This window comes from Grampus griseus, assembly GCF_964374135.1.
Source record: "Grampus griseus genome assembly, chromosome: 13".
NCBI classification, from domain to species: Eukaryota; Metazoa; Chordata; class Mammalia; order Artiodactyla; family Delphinidae; genus Grampus; species Grampus griseus.
The window spans coordinates 77,105,202-77,125,077 of record NC_139007.1 but is presented as its reverse complement, the minus strand read 5'-3'; the positions used below and the strand labels follow the sequence as shown (position 1 = coordinate 77,125,077).

The window sequence follows — 19,876 nt, the reverse complement described above, 5'->3', positions numbered from 1 at the left end:
AGGCTTGGCGAACCCTCAGAACACTGACACACAGCTAAGCCACAGGAAAGTAAGGACAGGAATGATTTCTGTTTGAAAGAATAAGGGTCAGTAAGTGGAGGAAAGCTAAGATGTGACTGTTTTTCAAGTAAGGGTGATTGGGACTGGATTTGAAATTGACATGTTTAAAAAAAAACGATTTTTTGGTTTGTTGTTTCAGATGAATGTATTTTTAGCATGTTTCTTAAAGAGTGAAAATAATAGAAAATAAGTCAATGTTGTTTGTTCTATACCAAATGCACCGTTAATATTCTTAGATCAAACAAGCTACTGGGGCAGGAACAAGGGGAGGAGCATAGGTGAGAAGGGCATTAAATTCAGTTAGTTGGTTTTGATTTCCACAGGGAGCAAAGCGAGTTAAAGGCAGGGCTGAGGTTTTGAAAGAGTAATTTAAATGAGGCACTATACAAGGTGGAAAGAAAGAGGATAGCAGTACTCATCACCTACATAGCATATAAAATCAGCCTCTGGCCTCCATTCTTCCTTCCTTCCCCTACCCCTCCCCGATTCACCGCCCAGTCTATAAAAATGCTGCCAGAATGGTCGGGCCCAGGATCCTTCCTCAGATGACGTCATTCCCCTGCTGGGCACCCTGCAGTGTCTCCCCACCTCACTCAGAGTAAAAGTCAGGACGGCCTCACAGCCCCCGTCTGCACCTCTCCGCCTTCCCCTCAGACCTCACCTCTCGCTGCCCACCCCCCACCCCACACTCCACTCCACCAGCTCCTGGCTCCCCTCTGACAGCTCCCACCCCGGGCCTCTCCCCTAACCATTCAATTCTCTCCATGTCTTGGCTTCAATGTCCTCTTTCCTTGTCCATTTGACTTAATATTGCAGGACTTTCCAGCCTGCCTTTTTTTTTTTTCAGAGTACCAATCACCCTCTGACATAGTCTATATTTTAGTTGTTAATTTATCATCTTTCTTCTCCCTCTAAAATGCAGATGCCATGAAGACAGGGAATTTTTGTCTCCTTTGTTTGCTCTTCGAGCTCCAGAGCTGAAAACAGTCTTGACATGGAGTGAGGATTCAGAATGTTCAGTACATTCAATTCAATTCTTTGAATCAACAAGGATGAACACGATTGTCAGGAGGGCCCCACTGACTCAGTTTTACAGCTGAGAAGAAGCTCCTTTTGGGGTAGGGGAGCTAAAATACCTGGGGATTATTAGTAGTCCTGAGATTAATATTCCAAGAACCCTTCCAAGCAGCAACTGTCCAACAAATATGTAGGCTCTAAGCTTTTGTTCTTCTTGAGTATTAATTTCATAAATTCCTGCACAAACCTGGAGAGAATAGGCAAGACACTTAGCCTGGAAACACATTCTGTGATTTCTTTTTCCTCATGAATATGATCTGTTAATTAAATCTCGCCTGTAAATTTCATTATATGATGATGGTGAGCTTGCAGCCTGGCGGGGGAGGGGAGGGTGAGAACACTGGCTATTGGAGACGGTATTTCCTGGTGGAGATCAAGGCCGGCCCCCTCCTCTATCCTGTTAATCAGCATCTCTTTTGGGAGGGGGTGCAGGAAAGAGCAGTGGGCAGTAGCGGGTAGGAGTGTGAGAAAAAGAGGAGAATTAATAGACCTATCTCCCGTGGTTTCTTCTAGATACAATTATCTGAAACTCAAAGCACAAAATCTAAGCCTTTATTTTAGCAAAGCCAAACTACTTCTCATCACATGCCATTTGCTAAACACAGAGAGTTTAAAAAAAAAAAAAGGAAAGAAAAGAAGAAAAGAAATGTTCCTCAGTGCAATTTCATTATAGCAGTTGACACACAACCTCTGCCACCACCCACCAGCTTCCTTGGACACTGATATGTCTGGCTGATGGGAAACTTCTGGCCTGTGTGGCTTGATTCTGCAATTACCATAATCTCCACCCTCCGGAGGGCATGGCTGGTGAAGTGGATTAGTGAACAAGCCTTTGGGTCTCTGGAGACGGTTCAAATCCAGAGCTTAGGTCATAAGTGAAGATGAAGGGCGTTGGTCTAACAGTTTATCCCCCTTTGGGAAGAGTGAAAGGCACAGCTAGTTATGATTATTAACCTCATTCAGAAGAAGCACAGCCAGGAATGGGGTAAATTGATCCTCATCCAGTGAAACTGGCAACAGCCCACAGGCTCCTGACTCTGAATTCATTCTGGGCCTTTTCAAACACAATGTGAATTTTTTCAAAAGAAATCACAGTGTGACTATTTGTTCGCTGGCAGAGGGAAGCGTGTTATTTTGCAGAAGTGCCCATTTGGGCTCAAATAATTTAGTGGAGATAAAGTAGTCTGCGATTATCAGCACATTATGAAAAGAGGGACAGATCTGTTTTCTTGCCTTCTCTCTTAACAGGTGTACTTCTACTGGATCTGCCGAGATCCAGGAGCCTTTGAGTGGTTTGCCGATCTCTTACTCTCGCTGGAAACAAGGATGAGTGAGCAAGGGAAAACTCACTTCCTGAGTTATCATATATTTCTTACTGGCTGGGATGAAAATCAGGTATAGATAAGACTTTGAGAATGAGCAATACTATCTAACTTGTGTCATGATAGAGCAAAGAGAAGAGGAATAATTTCAATAATGAGCTACACGGTTATCTAGCAGCATGAAAGTATTGTTTTTATGTTCTTTAAAAGAAAAAGAATAAAATAAAACCAGATTAGAAAGAGCTATTCAATTGTAGCAATAAAAGCTACAGTTGGGCTTCCCTGGTGGCGCAGTGGTTGAGAGTCCGCCTGCCAATGCAGGGGACGCGGGTTCGTGCCCCGGTCCGGGAAGATCCCACATGCCGCGGAGCGGCTGGGCCCGTGAGCCATGGCCGCTGAGCCTGCGCGTCTGGAGCCTGTGCTCCGCAACGGGACAGGCCACAGCAGTGAGAGGCCTGCGTACCGCAAAAAAAAAAAAAAAAAAAAAAAGCTACAGTTAATTTGCTGAGGAATAGAAAAGAAGATTGGAAAAAGAGGTTGGTTAAAGGGAGAAAACCCCAAGTTTGGAAATCCAAGAGAAATTATGTCATTAAAAGTTGCATTTGGGGCTTCCCTGGTGGCGCAGTGGTTGAGAATCCGCCTGCCAATGCAGCGGACACGTGTTTGAGCCCTGGTCCAGGAAGATCCCACATGCCACGGAGCAATTAAGCCCGTGTGCCACAGCTACTGAGCCTGTGCTCTAGAGCCTGTGAGCCACAACTACTGAGCTTGTGTGCCACAGCTACTGAGTCCGCATGCCTAGAGCCCGTGCTCTGCAACAAGAGAAGCCACCGCAATGAGAAGCCTGCACACTGCAATGAAGAGTAGCCCCCGCTCACTGCAACTGAGAAAGCCCACACCCTGCAACGAAAACCCAATGCAACCAAAAATAAAAAATAAATAAAATAAATAAATTTTTTTTAAAAGCTGCATTTGAAATTTAGTAACATCAAGCAAACATTATGGATTGGCTATATTGTCTCGTTGAGCTCCGAATTGGTTCTAATTCTATGTTTTGAGCTGTTCAGAGTTAAACAGAAAAAGCTGACAGGTGTTGACGTTCAGCATTTTGTATTGTAAACCATGTGAGTTCCTACAGAAAATAATTATTATGAATACATGATTTATCTAGAGATTTATTTTTCTTAAGGCATTCTTAGAAATTGTGTGCACGTATGTTTATTCACCTAAGATCAAAATGATCTGTTGGGACAGGTGTTCTGCTGTGTCCATTAATATGTATTAATGACATATTAAGGTTGAGTTTACCAAAAATAATGCATATCAAAATATTGCACTATGGTACTATTTCAGTGTTGATAGTATTGAATGATAACTATTACATTTCCAATCTTTTTTAACTCCTCAAATATGGAAGTTAACAATGAAGTGATTACTAGGTTATGACATTTATGTCCTAATCAGCACTTCTGTGACAGCTACTATAGATATTTAAGGAAAGTGTGTTTGAACCAGAGATTTGCATTAGTTACTAAATTTACAAATGAATGCACTCCTGAGAGCCTCTCTCTCTCTCTCTCTCTCACACACACACACACACACACACACACACACACAAATTGGCCCTATAGAACATCACTGTAATTTGACTCTGTGCTTCTGCAAATGAATAAGACTTGCTTGAAATTCAGTAGCTAAACAATTTTTTAGGGTCTTATTTGCAGTCGGCCTTACATATTTATTCCTCTGGGATACTCTGAAATAGAGGTTTCCTGGGAATTAGGCTTGAAACATCTTCATGAATTAAATAGTATTAATTATATTTTCCAAACAAATACTTTTCTCATATTCAATGGGATTTTTGACTAATGATCCACTTGGTGAAGTACAAACAAGCCTTTGTCTTCTGCTTTCTGGTCCTGTGCTGGCTCTTCTGCTTCTAAAGTGAATCGATCCTGAGTGTCCACTTAAGCAACCCCAGTCACTTGGAAGTTGCAAGACCGAGGCTCTGTTTGATTTTGTGACAACACAGCTCTACCCCATCCCATCCCTGCCACTTCCAAAAGTACGCTGTTAAGAGATAGTTTTCTTCTGAATACGAGCAAATTAAAATAGACATGTTCTTAAATTTTTGCCATGACATGTTGGAAATTCTTGAGATGCTTAAATTTCAGGACAAAATAATTGGTACATGCTGTCAGTCAGGAATCAAGAGGCTGTTTTAGAAACAGCCAATTGCTAAACTGAATTCAACAACCTCAAAGTGGCAGAATGACAAGAACAGAAGGGACAGATGGAAAAGGGCAAATTATTATTATTATGAAGGGCAAATCAACAGGGTTTGGAGAATTAATTGAACACTGGGCTGAGAAATATGGAGCAAACATAATTCCAAATGTTTGAACATCAGTGATTGGTAGCTGGAAGGTACCATGGGCGGAAGTGGGAAAAACTCTTTTTTCTACTGAATAATGCCCAAACTTCTTAGCAGATATTTCCAGGCCCCTCCTGACCTGACGGCAAAACCCACTTGTTCTATAGAATTCCCATCATTTTCCCCTGGCACCAGAGCCACCAAACAATACATGTTCTCCAATCACACCAAGGACTTTCTTAATTCCATCTCCCCTCATCCTGTTTCCTTTCCCTGACATGTCACTCAGTGCCCTCTGTCCCACCTGCTGCACTACTGCATGGAATCATCCTTTCAAGACCAGTCCCCGCTAAGGCCTTGCCCAGTTCTCTTAGTCAAAATTACTTGGGGCTTCACCAGAGTAACATGCTTCCTTCTCCAGAGCACTTCGCTTCTGTCTCTGGTAAAGAAGGGTGGTGGTCTGAATCAGGGCATAGAAATTGTGCACATGGTCTGCCTCTCCCTCCAATGACCAGTGCCTCACAGAGCAGAGACCTTCTGTCTGTCTTCTTTGTACCATTCGATTCATAGCACTCTGCCTGCCTATGGAAATCACTTAACAGTTGTACGTGGAAGTAACTTGAAGTCACAAATTATTTGGAAAGTGAGATGATTCATTTATAGCTATGATGGTCAATTTGAAGGAACAGAAAGAATTCTACATAAAAATATGTTTGGGGAGTCTGAGATGCAGAATTCTACTCAAGCAGGAAGAAGAAGGCTTGGGAGAGAAAGTTTGAATTCATCTTTGTAGATTATGCTAATTGGATTGTGAAAATGGAAGCTCTGTGGGGAGTAGTGGTCCGAAAGAGATGCAGAGAGCTGAGCTAGAGACTGAGAAGGCAGCTACATATCAAGACAGGAGAATATGATAAGAAAATAACAACTACTGTTTCTTTCTTGAATCAGAGAGAAATAGAAGAACTAGGATTTTGTAATGCAAATAGAATCAAGAAGAAGCAATGTTCAACCACATGGTGGAGAAGCCAAGGAAAATAAGGCCTGAGTTGGTCATTAGATTTGGCACTTAGTCAAAAGGGAGTCACCTGTCTCTGCCTTCTTATTCTGGCCACTGCTGGAACCAACTTCCTCTAGAGCACCAATCCATCCTACTGTTAAGCAAAAGCCTGTGGAGATGCAACACTGCCATTCTAATCCGGAGGCCGATACAACTCTGACCCTGAGTTCCAGTTCTGATAATGCGGCTTCCGCCAGTTTTCAAGGCTCTGTCCTCAACTACCACCTCCGTTCTTATCCCTGAACTCTCGTCTCATATTTCGTGCTTTGAAAAACTTGCCTAAGAAGGGGGTCCTGCCCCACTATTGCCAGTTTTCCCTCTCTTGCCTGGAGTCCTCTTCCCAAATTCAGTTCCTGTAGTAGCCCTGCTACCTAGGCTCAGACTTGCCTGGTGCCAACTTCCTGCAGCCTGGATATCTGAGACTCCACCAAAGTCTGCCACCGTCTACTGCCTGTTAGGGTGCGGCCTCCCTACCCCTGGCTGCTTTCCTAGACTGATGTGAAGGCCAGCCGGGGAAGCCAGTGTTGCAGCAGGATCGTGGGGTAAGAGTTGGGCCCAGCAGGGTTGTTACCCATACTGCTCAGAGGATGTAAGCAAATGAAGTACCAAAGGGTAAAAACCCATGAGCTCAAGAGCTGTGGCGGGATCTGAGCAGAGCAGACACATATCCCAGGAGGTAAGAAGCAAGAATCCTTCTTACCTACCAGAGTTCAGCGTGGGCTGAAACAAATCATAGCAACTTAAAAAATCATCACTAGGCATGGCTATTCCCCAGACTCTTATTTATCGACCACTTGATGCCTGGGTGCTTTCGTGTAATTTGAAGGCAAGCCGTTGGCCACAGAGCTCCAGCCATGCCCCTTGCTAGTTCTGGCCACCTCTCTACCTGCCAGACTCAACATCCTCCCAGCACTTGAACCTGGACACAGACCGTTTCACTCCAGTAGGCAGATCTCACCGTAAAATCCAGCTTCACCCTGGGCTTTTTCTATCACTTTAATCTGTCAGGGCCCTTCTCACATCCCCAGGATTTACTGTGAAGTGAATGGGGACAGAGCTAGAGATTACTTTTTGAGAAATTTGGCAGAAGAAAAAAAAAAAGGAAGTAGCTTAGTGCTTGCTTTCCTTTACCCCTTTTTACCGTATTACTCTCATCCTTTCAAGAAAAATCTTCTTTCCAGGCTCACGTTTCTGCACATCAACCACATAGAAAGCACTTTGTTTCAATAGTGCCCAAGGTAGACTACAAAGAATTTCCTATGAAAAGTTGTGTATTAAATCTACAAATGAGCATAATTACTTCATCCTTCATTTATTAGAGGTTCCTTTTCTTTTCCCTCTAAATGTCATCTGATACCACAATTTTTACTTTAGGCCTTTCACATAGCTTTACACTGGGATGAAAATACTGACGTGATTACGGGATTAAGGCAGAAAACCTTCTATGGAAGACCGAACTGGAATCACGAGTTCCGGCAGGTAGCCTACAGTCACCCCAGGTAAGGCAGCTCTCTCTCCTCTGCCTGTTGCGAGCCTCCGTGGAGAGACAATGCCTCCATTGCTGCTGGAATGGAAAGCTCTCGGGCACAAACTGGTTAATCTGCAGCAGTGGGCATCTTGTTTAGAGAGAAAACATCCACCTTAGAAAAGGTGGTCATGGGATGTTTCAGGAACTACAAACCTCTGCTTAAGCAGATTACAACATCTGACAATTATCAATTCCATTGAAATTTTTCACACTTAAACCCAATCGAAGATGGTATTTCTTTTTTCTTAAATTTTATTGAAGTAGAGTTGATTTACAATGTTGTGTTAATTTCTGCTGTACAGCAAAGTGTCTCAGTTGTATATATTCTTTTTTATATTCTTTTCCATTATGGTTTATTACAGGATATTGAACATAGTTCCCTGTGCTGTACAGTAGGACCTTGTTGTTTATCCATCCTACGTATAGGAGTTTGCATCTGCTCATCCCAAACTCCCAGTCCTTCCGTTCCCCACCCTCCCTCCCCCTTGACAACCACACATCTGTTCTCTATGTCTGTGAGTCTGTTTCTGTTTCATAGATATGTTCATCTGTGTTGTATTTTAGATTCCACGTATAAGTGATATCATATGGTATTTGTCTTTCTCTTTCTGACTTACTTCGCTTAGTATGATCATCTCCAGGTCCAGAAGATGGTATTTCTTTTTCTTTTTTTTTTTTTAATTAATTTATTTATTTTTGGCTGTGTTGGGTCTTCATTGTTGCACACGGGCTTTCTCTAGTTGCGGGTACTCGGGGCTACTGTTCGTTGCAGTGCGCGGGCTTCTTATTGCAGTGGCTTCTCTTGTTGTGGAGCACAGGCTCTAGGCACGCGGGCTCAGTAGTTGTGGCTTGTGGGCTCTAGAGCACAGGCTCAGTAGTTGTGGCACACAGGCTTAGTTGCTCCATAGCATGTGAGATCTTCCCGGACCAGCAATCAAACCCATGTCCCCTGCACTGGCAGGTGGATTCTTAACCACTCTGCCACCAGGGAAGCCCAAGATGTTATTTCTTAAACTCCCTATGCCTTCAAGAAATCTTGGGTGAACACAGTTGACCTCTAATTACTCAACTGGAGAACTCACTTATGCCAAACTGTAAACTGTATCTAGCATATCTAGCAAAGCAGACAAAACTACTCTACAACCAAGCAGGGATTTGGGGTTGTAGTAGGGACCCAGGAACTGGAGTCCTAGTGCCTGGGTATAAATCCTACCTCTGCCGTTACCACCAATTTACCATGAACAGGTTATTTAACCTGGCACTGACTTAGTCCCCGTCTCCGTAAACTGCAAATAATAAAACTGTTTACCTCCTAGGCTTCTGTGAGGATTAAATGTGAGAATACTTATAAAGAGCCTAAAACAGTGCTTTGAGTTCAGTAAATGTTAGCTGCTATCATTAATATTATTATTTTAATTATTACTATTATTATCATTATATGTAGAGGAAGAAGAGCATTTGCTCTGGGACTGTAAGGCAGGAGTGAAGGCTGATTCTAGAAGATTCTAGAAGATACTGGCTATGTGACCTTAGACAAGGCCTCATTATAAAACATGAATGATTCTATGCATCCACAGGGTTATTTTCATATTTTAAAGGTGCATAGTATGTTGAAGAGCTTCGTAAAGGGCCAAGCACTAATATAAGTAGTTGTTGTTACTATATATCGCCTAAATCAGTCTTTGTTTTGAACCCAATCATCTAAAAATCTTGAAAGTAACCTGTCCTAATATGGTCTTTGTTTAAAGAATAGTTTCCACATTTGAGGAAAGTCCTGGAGGGAGCGAGGGAGTGTGCCACATGAACAACTGGGAAAGAGCAAAAGGGCAGCACGTGCCAAGGCCCTGAGGCAGGATACACTGTTCCTGGCATGATCCAAGAGACCAGTGAGGTTGCGGAACACAGCGGTTGAATGAAAGAGTAGCAGGAGAAGGCATTTAGGAGAGACAACTAGGGTCATTTTATTTGGATTTTACTCTGAGAGGGGAAGCTACTTGAAGGATTGAGCAGAAGAGTGAAATAATCCATCCATTTTATGTTTAATTGGATCCCTCTGGCTGCTATAAGAGACGAGATTGTAAGGGGCCTTGGATGGAAATGGAGAGGCCAGTGAGGAGGTGGCCTGGATAGGGGGGGCCACAGTGGAGGTACTGAGAAGCCTTTGGATTCTGGATATTTCTTGAAGGTAGAGCCAGCATGACTTGCTAATGGGTTGGATAGGAAACATGGCCCAAGCTAGAATGGAGTTCCCAACAGCCGAGATGAGGACAGCTGTAAGGAGCGGTTGGCAGGCATGGGATGTCAGGAGTCCAGTTTCTCAACATGTTTAGCTTTAAGTTGCCTGTTATACATCCAGGCAGGGATGTTGAGTAGGCAGATGAATATGAGTCAGGAGTTCACGGGAGAAGTTCAGATTGGAGATACATGCTTGGAAGGTGTGAGCATATAAATTGTGTTTGGGGCCATGAAACTAGATGAGATGGAGAAAGAAGCAAATATAGATTGATGAGAGTTCCAAAAACCACAGTATTTGGAGGATAGGGAATTATATTGTCTATTTGCAGGTTATGGAGTTCAATATATATTATTCATCACTATTTTATTTAATCATGTTGTTTAGGTCTTCTGTAGAACCTATTTTCTATCCATTTAATCGGTATTGAACCAGTAACAGTAAAACAAAAATCTAAGGTATTTCTGACTAATTTCTCATTCCCTGTGATTTCCCTGTTGTCTTCACATCTTTCCCCCCAGTTCTGGCATTGATGCTTTGTGGCCTTCCTTCACAGAGGTTATTGCTTCATTAAACTTTTTGTAGTTCCCTAGCATTTTTCTGCTCTCTGGAATACTTTTCTGGTGAATATTATTCCTCTTTTGGTCAAATTGGATGCTGTTTTATACTTTTTCTTATATTCTCTTTGTGCCAGAACTATTCTACTTTTTTTAAAAAAAATTAATTGTCACTGAATCTGTTAGACTTCCCTGGACCAGCTATTTGAAGGAGGTTTGGTGAGGAGGGAGGTGTGCAGGAGGGACCAGATGGCTGCCCAAGGTTCATAACCTATCCAATTCCAATGGCTTCCTTTGTGTGAATTCACTCTGACCTAAACTGTCGTGCACTGTGAGGCCCCCAGCCAACCCTTCTGCACCCTGTGCCCAGGCAGCCTTTGGGAGAAACCCTGGACCCCAAACAGTGTTCACTGCGGACACTCTGAACCCCTGACCACACCATGCCAATGTCAGCCCGGGGAAGAGACGGAAGGAGTGCTTGTGGGGACTTACTCCTGGTCTTGAATTGTCCTGAGAATAAAAGACTTCCAAAGGGAAAAGCCAAGAAAAGCTTAATCTTTGGCTTCAGGATTAAGGGAAGGAACGAGTGGACCAGCTGCACTACCTCTTCCTCACCTCGGGCTCAGCTTCAGATGCCCTATAAGGCTGGCCAAGCCCCGTGAAGGTGGCCTTGGGACTCTGCAGGCACCACTCCTGAAACCCAGCTGCTTCATTTCACCTCTTGCCTTGACTCTTGCTGACATTTGGTCTAGAATCCAATTCTCACCCTCCATCCGTCCAAATGTGGTGCTTTGAACCCATCCCGGCTTCTGGAGCCTCAGAATCCAGTTCCTCTGTGCTCCTTACTCAACACCCAGTCCTGGCTCCTAGACTCCCAGCCTCCTCTGAGCCCTGAAAGTCACCCTTCCTCTCACACCCATCCAGTACTTCTCGTCCAGAGGCAGAGACTGGATTATTATATCTGCAGTTTCCTTTAAAAATTATAGGTCGAAAACTAACAAAATGTTACAAGCTTCTATGTTACAATCACATTGGTATTTTCTCCTTTTGGAAAAAAAAATCTATTCATCTGATAAATGTTTTACACTCAGTTTTCAATTATCATGGGGTGAATGTTCCCACGTTGCAGGCTTTTGACACGGACACATAGATCTTGGTTTTTAAGTTTTTATAGATGAGACTGCTCTTTGCTATGATTGTCCCTCATTGACTCCTCACATTTGTATTTGTGTTACACATGAAGTTTGCAGCCCAGTGGGAAGGCCTTTCAGATCAAACCATTTAACTACCTCCCTCCCCTCAGAAAGGTGTGAACCAGAAACACAGCATCAAGAGACCAAGAGTGGAGCTGAGTTTGCACACACACTGTCTCCAAAATTATATTGCATCCTGCTGAAAAGTGAGTCTGCCTGATTTTGCAGGGAGTGATGAGTACAGAAGAGCTTGAAGGTGGGAAAACTATATAGCTCTCACTTTTCTCGTTGCCCTTGTGAGGAGTGTGTTCATTCCTTTTCAAAAGCCATAATCAAAGTGTAGTACATACATGTACCTAAAGCCCAGCTGAATCTTTCAGCACAGCTGAAAACTTGTGGAATCTCTCTCTTCCTAATGGATGACTTCATCTCTTCCAGAGTAGAAGGAGGCCCCAGGATTTGGATGTCCCTGAATTAAGCCTCTATATCATACTCCCTAGCCCCAAATTCTAAAAATAGTGTATTTGTGATAGATTTAGACTCTAGAACACTGCAACTTGTTATATAGCTTCAACTTTCAATGTAACTAATATCAGACATGTGTAGGCAAAGATCAATTATCATTTTATCCATGGAATGCCAGATCCCTGGGAAGAGACAAGTCACCAGTAAAACACGTAGCACTACTCTTCCAAAAGACCTTTTAAATGTCCTCCTTAAAATTTTGTTTTCTGCTGTGTAAAGAAGATTTATGTTTAATGAAGCTTTTAATGAAGAAATCTCAGAAAGAGAATGCCAATAGAATCTAGTTTTTTAAAAAGAAAATCTAATATTGAGAAGTATTTCAATATCCTGGCTTTTGTCCAGATATAAATAAAACACACAATTCAATTATTGTTCTGCACAAAGGACAAGGTCACATTAATTTTCCTCAAGATGGTTATTAAAGAGATAAACGGTATGTTTTCCCCTGATTATGTCAAGGAGATGTTTGTTCCCTCCCAAGCCTTCTTGGCTACTCTTATAAGACAGGTCTGTCCTGTCATTAGCTCAGATCTTTTGGCAAAGATGGGCCATAAAGAATTGGTGTATTTGTTCGTGGCCTCAGAAAAGTTTCTTTGTTCTTGAGGGTCTTTGAAATAGGCTCTCAACCATTTCTACTCATCAGCATGAAGCCAAGGATTCTTAGGGCTTACTCTTTTAAAAACATTTACCTGTTCACTTAAAGCTGGACTCTGTTCTTGTTATAAGAAGAAGGAGTTGAATCAAAAGAATAAAGGGAAGAGGGGCAAAAATGTTTTTTTTACAGAACATGAAAAACAGCACCAAAAATAAAGCTTGAAGGGAAGCAGATCAAAGAGAACAGTGCACGCTATAAAGGAAGCAGAAAATTGCAATAATAACAGTAATAGAGAAACAAATTGATGGGCATCAAAATGAAAACAAATAAGGAAAGGGAAAGAAAAAATTAAAAAGAGATCAAAGACCAAGAGTAGAAAATAGGAAAGTATATTCTGTTGTTTTTATGTGCAATTAATTTTCGTAATTGTATCAGCTGTATTACAAAAACACAAGTATATTTTTAAAAGAAGATCAATAAATAGCAAGTGGATATGTAAAAAGTAAGTCTTTTACTGATACGGCCAAACTCACACACATGTGACAATCGTTGTATATTGCTTAAGTTAGACAAGCACAGAAAATTACTCTAAACACAAAAACAATGGAAATTATTGTCTTAATTAAAATAAATAGGTTAATTAAATACATACAATACATACCCTGATACCTATGTCTTATTAATCTTTAGAAATGTGCATCTTATACAAAAATAGAAGTTATATTTCATTTTTTGTAGATGTTCTCAGTATGTTCCCAAGCTTTTGGCAAATGTTCAGAAAATCAGGAAATCGTTTCCAAGAAGGTAGACAGAATGCAAATAAATACATCTTGATCACATCTAGCTACTTTTTTGATAAACACACATTATGCGTGTACCCAGCCTTCTGGATTTGTAGATCAGTTGTTTTTAATTAATTGAATAAAATGATTCCATAAGACTTCAATCTTCGACCTTACATTTCACATAATATTTATAGTTTGCCGCTTTTGACTTATCTACTAATAACTTCACCATGCCTTTTAGGCATAAAACTTTATGCAACTAATTACCATAAAAACTTTGAAGGTTTGGCCATTTTTCTTCATAACTTCAGTAGAAGCGTTTCTTTTCTCTTGAAGGAAAAAATAAAGAAGAATACTACCATTTGTTAGAACAGCACAACCCAGCCCAACTGTGAAGGAAGGTGCCAATTTACCATAAGATTGGGAGCTTCTAATCCATGCTGCATAAATGTATTTTAGACCACCCATTGTTTTCAGAAATATAAAAATACCTTTATACTAAATCGAGTAAATGTGTCCATCTGGAACCACATTTGCTTGTGTGCACACCCTCCAATTCTCATTTGTACGTGCATATGTGCAAAATGTTTTCAAATGATATTTTTAAGAAATTAACATTCTGATTATAGCACACAAGTCTGCCTATCTAAAAGGATATCCTAAACATTCCTTACATGACTAAATTGTTCAGAATATTCAAAGAAATAGACTTAAGTGGAAATCCCACACAAAATAAATTATAGCTTCATAAGAAAAAGAAAGCCACCATAAACTTATGACTGGATATTATTAGCATACGTAAATATACCTTTGCACCAGAGGGCATCCAGCCCTCCAGTTATAATCAAGTGAAGATTCAACGAAAATTACTGGCACTATTCCATTTGTGGCAGGTGGGATTAGGGAGGTGGGTGAGCACAGGGTGGATCTATCACTATTCTGCAAATTTTCTTTGGTGATATTATCTGTCAAATCATTAGATATGGCAAAAATATTTGGATATTTCTGGGTGACGTATATCAGTGTGAAGGTGTATATTTTTTAGTGTTTTATCAGAAGGGGAGGGGACAAGATTGGCAGAAACATGGCTCTACCATTCCCAGGGATCCAATACTACGAGTCAACTGCTTTCATTTCTCTCCCCTCTTTAACTGTGACATCCTCAAGGGCAGCAACTTTATCTGTGCTCCTCAGAGCCAAGCACAGTAACCAGCTTCAGCAAGTGAAGGGACCCCAAGAGGGATGAGGAAGCTAGGACAAGAGTGCTGACTCACCAAAGAAGATGGAGTTGGTGGGAAGAGCTAGAGAAGTGCCTCAGCCGTGAGCAAAGCACCATTAGGGACGCCTGTAGCCCCTAATCAACAACTGAATAATTAGGATGCAGAGAAAAGTAGTAGAGCAGGCTGCTGCAAATCAGTTGGGAGATGGGTTTAAAAAAAAAAAAAGGCCAACACAGTTATCATCTGTGGTTATGAAAAAGAAGGTGTTGTACAAAATATAATTATGTGTTGAATCTTTTGGAGGCATTTCTAATGAAAAACATTCTCTAGGAAAGATTAACCAGAAGTTGTGTCCATTGTCTGATACCGAGCTTGTAACTCTTGTTGTCTTCTCTCTAAGCCTCCATAAATCCATGGGAAGCTTCTGTTTATCGATTTTATTTGCAGAATGCACTCAGGGCATAAAGTAATTTGATTTTTTTTAAATGGGGTTTAGGGTCTGCCCCTACAGGGTTATAACTTACCAAGCATAAAAGCCAACACAGAAAAACAAACATACAATTTAAAGAGAGCAGGGCTCAAGGCAGCAGAACCTGGGAAGCCAGCAAGATGGTGGGATTATTCCCAAGCACACCCACCCTCCCGTATATCTGCTGGGCGGAAATCTCCTGGGAGGTGACATTTTGGCTGCCTTTCAGGCATGGCATAGCTGAACTGTTTTGAAAAATGCATCAAGCCCACAAAAAAAGAGCACAATAGTTATTTAGCAAATAAGAGGGGGACAGGAGGATTTTCCTTATTGTTTATCAGAGCTAAAAATAATGCTGTTAATGTTAACCAGCTTTGCAGCTTGTGTAAAATTTGTCTTTTTCCCATGAAAGTCAGCAGCCCAGACTGATCGATGCCGCTAATGTTGTCCCTAATCCAGTGCCTCCCGGGTGTGCAAACTCTGCAGCTTGCAGGCTGTAAACTGAAGAATAATGCCTTGTGTTTTTATACTTCTTTTAGAGAGAATCTTTTTTTTTTTTCATTCTGAGCAATCGTGGATAATTAAAGTTTATAGAAGAATTTTTTCTTTACCAACCCCATTAGGGTTCTGTTGCAGTTGTCCGTTGCCTCATAAAAGAAAAAAATGCTGCCGCATCTGTGCCTTAACCACTTTGTGGGGCTTCTCAGCTCCATGCTTCACAGTAAGCCTTCGTGATGAGAAAGCTCCGTACTTGAAACCACAAACGCCGAGGAGGGGAAGCAAGACAAGCAAAAGAATGCCATGTGTGGGGACAGTGATGCAGGGGAGCTAGTGAACCACTGGCCTTTCTGCCTTAGTGGAAAGTAGATAATGAATGGCCTTTGTGAGACTTTTTGGTCATTGCGTAACCATGACAGTTACATAAATACAGAAACGTGTGTACTCAGCTGTGTAATGTCGTAGCCACAACTTCACAAGAGGCAGGGTGACTGTGAACTGCTGCAGACGCCAGTGGTACACCTGGCAGCCAGCAATCAGAATCCTTTGAAATGGAGTCTTAAAGGCAGAGCATCAAAGAGCATCTTCACGATCTGCAAACAGTCACCATGGCTGCAAACGAAAGGGCAATCTTAGCCTGTTGGGAATGGGCCAGTGGGCAATCTCTTTGGTAACACCTACACTACTGGAAAAATATCACCACCCATAACAATGTCTTTGAATATAGATGCAAGGATGCTTCGGGGCAGCAGACTCCCCACTGGGAAGCGTTTTGCCTGACCCGTGTATCATTCAAAATGTTGCAGTCCAGAGCTCAAAAAACCTAGTGCAAGAGTGCTGATTCCAGGAAATCTGTAATCACTGCTGGGTTAACAGCCCACATCGCACCTTGTGGTCAGCCTCGCGGAGCAGGCAGACATCGTGTGGGTCATAACGTAAGACAGCGGTTCCCAGGAGCTCACCGTGTGCTAAGTCTGGTCTAACCCTCACGGAGGCACTAGGAGTTTGGCATAGAACTGTCCCCATGGAGAGATAAAGAAAGGGGGGCTTTTAAGAGATGAATTAATATGCCCTAAATTTCCCAGCAGCGAAGTGGTGGAACCAGTAGCACTCTTAACCGTTGGGTGATATTTCCATAAACACCTTGAAAGTGCTTCACTAAGTCATAAACATAATTTTTCCAGTGGGCAATACTTTCTGAAAAAGTATTTTCTCGAATTTAGCCATGGGAATGATGTCTTTAAAAATAATACTTATACATTTTAAACATACTGTCATTTACAAATGAATCCACTTGATAAGTTCCTTTGAAGCTAGAGTTTGAAATGTAATTGAACCATCAATTTCTACCGTGGATATTATGGTCCTGGAACACATAATTAAATGTGGATTCAGTACATGGCACGGAACCATATTAATATACAAGCTAAGAAGAAAGAGACTATAGAGGCATTTCCCAGCAAAAACGGTCTGAGGAGGTAAAGGGGGTGCAGTGAGCTGGTCCCGGAGTCCGAGGAGCTTCTCTAAGACAGTGTTTCTCAAAGTGTAGCTCATAGTGCCACGTGCTTTAATGTCACCCGGGGGCCTTGCTAAAAATGCATTCCTTGGATTCAAGCCCGGGACTCTATGTTTTAATAGTCTGCCTAGATAACTTTTTGCACAGCAAAGTATGAGAACTTTTGATCCAGACTAGAGCAACTAATTAAGCTTGTGCCAGAGACTGCAAAAATACTACAAGGAATAGTTCAATGCAAGATAAGGGGAAAACATGGTCTCTACAAGTCCCTATAGAGACCGGCCCCTCCCGATTCCCAGAGACAACTTGAATCCTGGTGCTGACTCACTGTTTATATATAACGAGAGCTGTCAGTTGTGTTTACAAGGGAGTTGAGCAGCCCTGGGATAGTCAGTATACGCAAAAACACCTCTTCAACACTGTTTTCTGAAATGCCATAATTAGAGATGACAACTTTGGGGTGACTCCATTTTCAGGAATGTGATTTTCCTTTCCACCTCTTCTTTTTGACCTTCCTTGAAAAGTAAAGTAATTCCAAAGGGAGAGCTAAACTAAGTTGCTAGAACTTTTGTGTAAATGTTATCAACTATGAAAAGGCAGGGTTGAACAATAGTAATAACTAACACTTTTAAAACCTTTTGGAATGCATCATCTCATTTTGCTTTGGATAAAACATACCAAGTAGTCGTTATTATCTTGGCTTTAAACATGCGGAGATTGAGGTTTCGAGTCTTACTCAAGACCACGCAGATAATAATGAGCAGAGCCCTTCATTCATTCCTTCAACAAACAGGTATTGAGTGTCTACTGTATGCTGGATACTATTCTGAGTGGTAGGATTACAGTGATGAGTAAAACAGACCAGATGCCTGCTCTCAGGGAGCTTACATTCTAATCACCAATCCAAGAGGTGGACCAAAACTCCAGGCGTTACCACCTCTATATTGAAACACGCTCACCTGCCCTCATGGCCCCTGCCAGCCTCAATCTTCTTGGTCTCACCTACCTGTGTGATGCAGGGCATAACAGGACTCTGGGAACCTGTGGGAGAACGTGGTACTGAAAGTAGGAGAAAAGAGTCTAAGAAAAAAGGAAGTGGGTGGAGAAAAACAAATACATAAAGTCACAACCGCAGCTACTCACTGACTGTATCATTCTGTCTTGGCTCCTGGCTGGCCGTGCCCTGTGTAACACGTTCTACCCTTGTCTTACCTCTATTGCAGCAGTAACATTGGAGTGTTCTTCTGTGGACCCAAAGCTCTCTCAAAGATAATTCAAAGAATGTGCCGCTTATATTCATCAGCTGACCCCAGGGGCATTCATTTTCATTATAACAGAGAAAGCTTCTAGACTTCGGAGGAAAACAATCCACCTGTTGTGTAAGTGGCTGCAATCATATAGGTCAAGAGTCGGGAAACTTTCCCCATAAAGGGCCAAGTAATAATTATTTCAGATTCCGTGGACTACATGGTCTCAGTGGCAACTACTCAACTCTGCCATTACAAGCACCAAAGTAGCCCCAGGACCTCAACAAATGAGCATGGCTGTGTTCCAGCAAAATTTTATTTATGGACACCGAAATCAAATTTCACAGTAGTTTCTTCTGTCATGAAATATTCTTCTTTTGATTCGTTTTCAACAATTTAAAAATGTGAAAGTCATTCTTGGTTCATGGGCTGTCCAAAAAACGGTGGGCCAGATTTGGCCTGTAGGAGGTAGTTTGCTGAGCCCTGATATAGGTCATCTTTCCCAAGCTTGTTTTCATGCTTAACAATATGTCCAAGTGGAGACCAGCATGGCTGCTTGGCTCGAAGCCTCCTTTAGAAGTCATTTCAAATTTCATCTCCCTGATGGCAGAGACATCTGTCTTGTATCCAAACCTGATCTTTTCTGCTTTAAACTTAAGCTCCTTTGTGCTTTTTTTCATCCTCTGTAGATCTGAGAAATCACCAATGGAGGTTATCTTTCACAAAAATCCTTTCTATACTTGAAAATGATAATAAAATCATCCTTTACCTATCCCTTTTCTAGTCCAAACAATACTGAACTCTTAACTTTTCAGCCTAAGATATATACCCTAGCACTTCAATCATTCTTGTTGCCCTTCTTCAAATCCATTTTCATTTCTTCACATCCTTTTAAAATGTGTTGACTAAAATGAGACAACGTTCTAATCTAAGCATGACTAGTAGTGGCTAGAAGTGTGATTCTTTTTAGAGCTTGTGTGACGTATGCTTTTCAATACGACTAAATTCTGTTTGCCTCTCCTTTTTTCCTTCCTTCTTTCCTTGATTCCACATTCTTTCTCACTCTCTTTTAACAAATACTTTTCATTACTATCACATTTTGATCTATGATCATCTTGACACTTACACCCCAACTCAACTTCTGCCCCACAAACATACTGGGATTTTTTTTTTTTATATACTCACACTGAGCCAGTCTTTCCATGCCATGCAGCTCTTTTACCCCCAAAGTGTTCACAAAATAATCCTCATATCGTATAGTTTTCTCTACTATTATCAATTGTTTTTTTAGAACTTTTCTTTCTAATATTTCGAGATTGTTTTCAAGTCTAGCACCAGTGACTAATACTGGTATTTAGCTCAGTAATATCTATAGATTTAATTAGTGATATCTCAAACCTTTTGTTTAGATGTTCAAGTTTAGATTCTTTTGTTTAGATTCAAGTGATCAAATCCAAAGAACTCCATCATGAATTCTTGTAACTGCCTGTTAATGTGAGCACCCACTTGGGACTATGTTAGTAATAACTAGCCATTGAGAATGGCACGTCGCCCTATACTTTCTTAGCTTAACAATAACATGTCATATACAATGAAACAAAAGCATTTATTGAAATGAAA

The 19,876-nt window shown here is 41.5% G+C and overlaps 1 protein-coding gene across 1 annotated transcript in view; it reads left to right on the top strand.

The window, feature by feature from the left end:
* Positions 1-18,359, top strand: part of NOX3 (NADPH oxidase 3) — a gene marked incomplete at its 3' end in the record, with an annotated part of 57,871 nt that extends 39,512 nt beyond the window's left edge. Inside the window, exons 11-13 of the mRNA XM_082669390.1 lie at positions 2,386-2,532; positions 7,265-7,389; positions 18,233-18,359. Of these exons, the coding sequence (XP_082525516.1) occupies positions 2,386-2,532; positions 7,265-7,389; positions 18,233-18,359 (399 nt within the window). The remainder of the gene's footprint in view (positions 1-2,385; positions 2,533-7,264; positions 7,390-18,232) is intronic.
* Between the last annotated feature and the right edge of the window lie 1,517 nt (positions 18,360-19,876).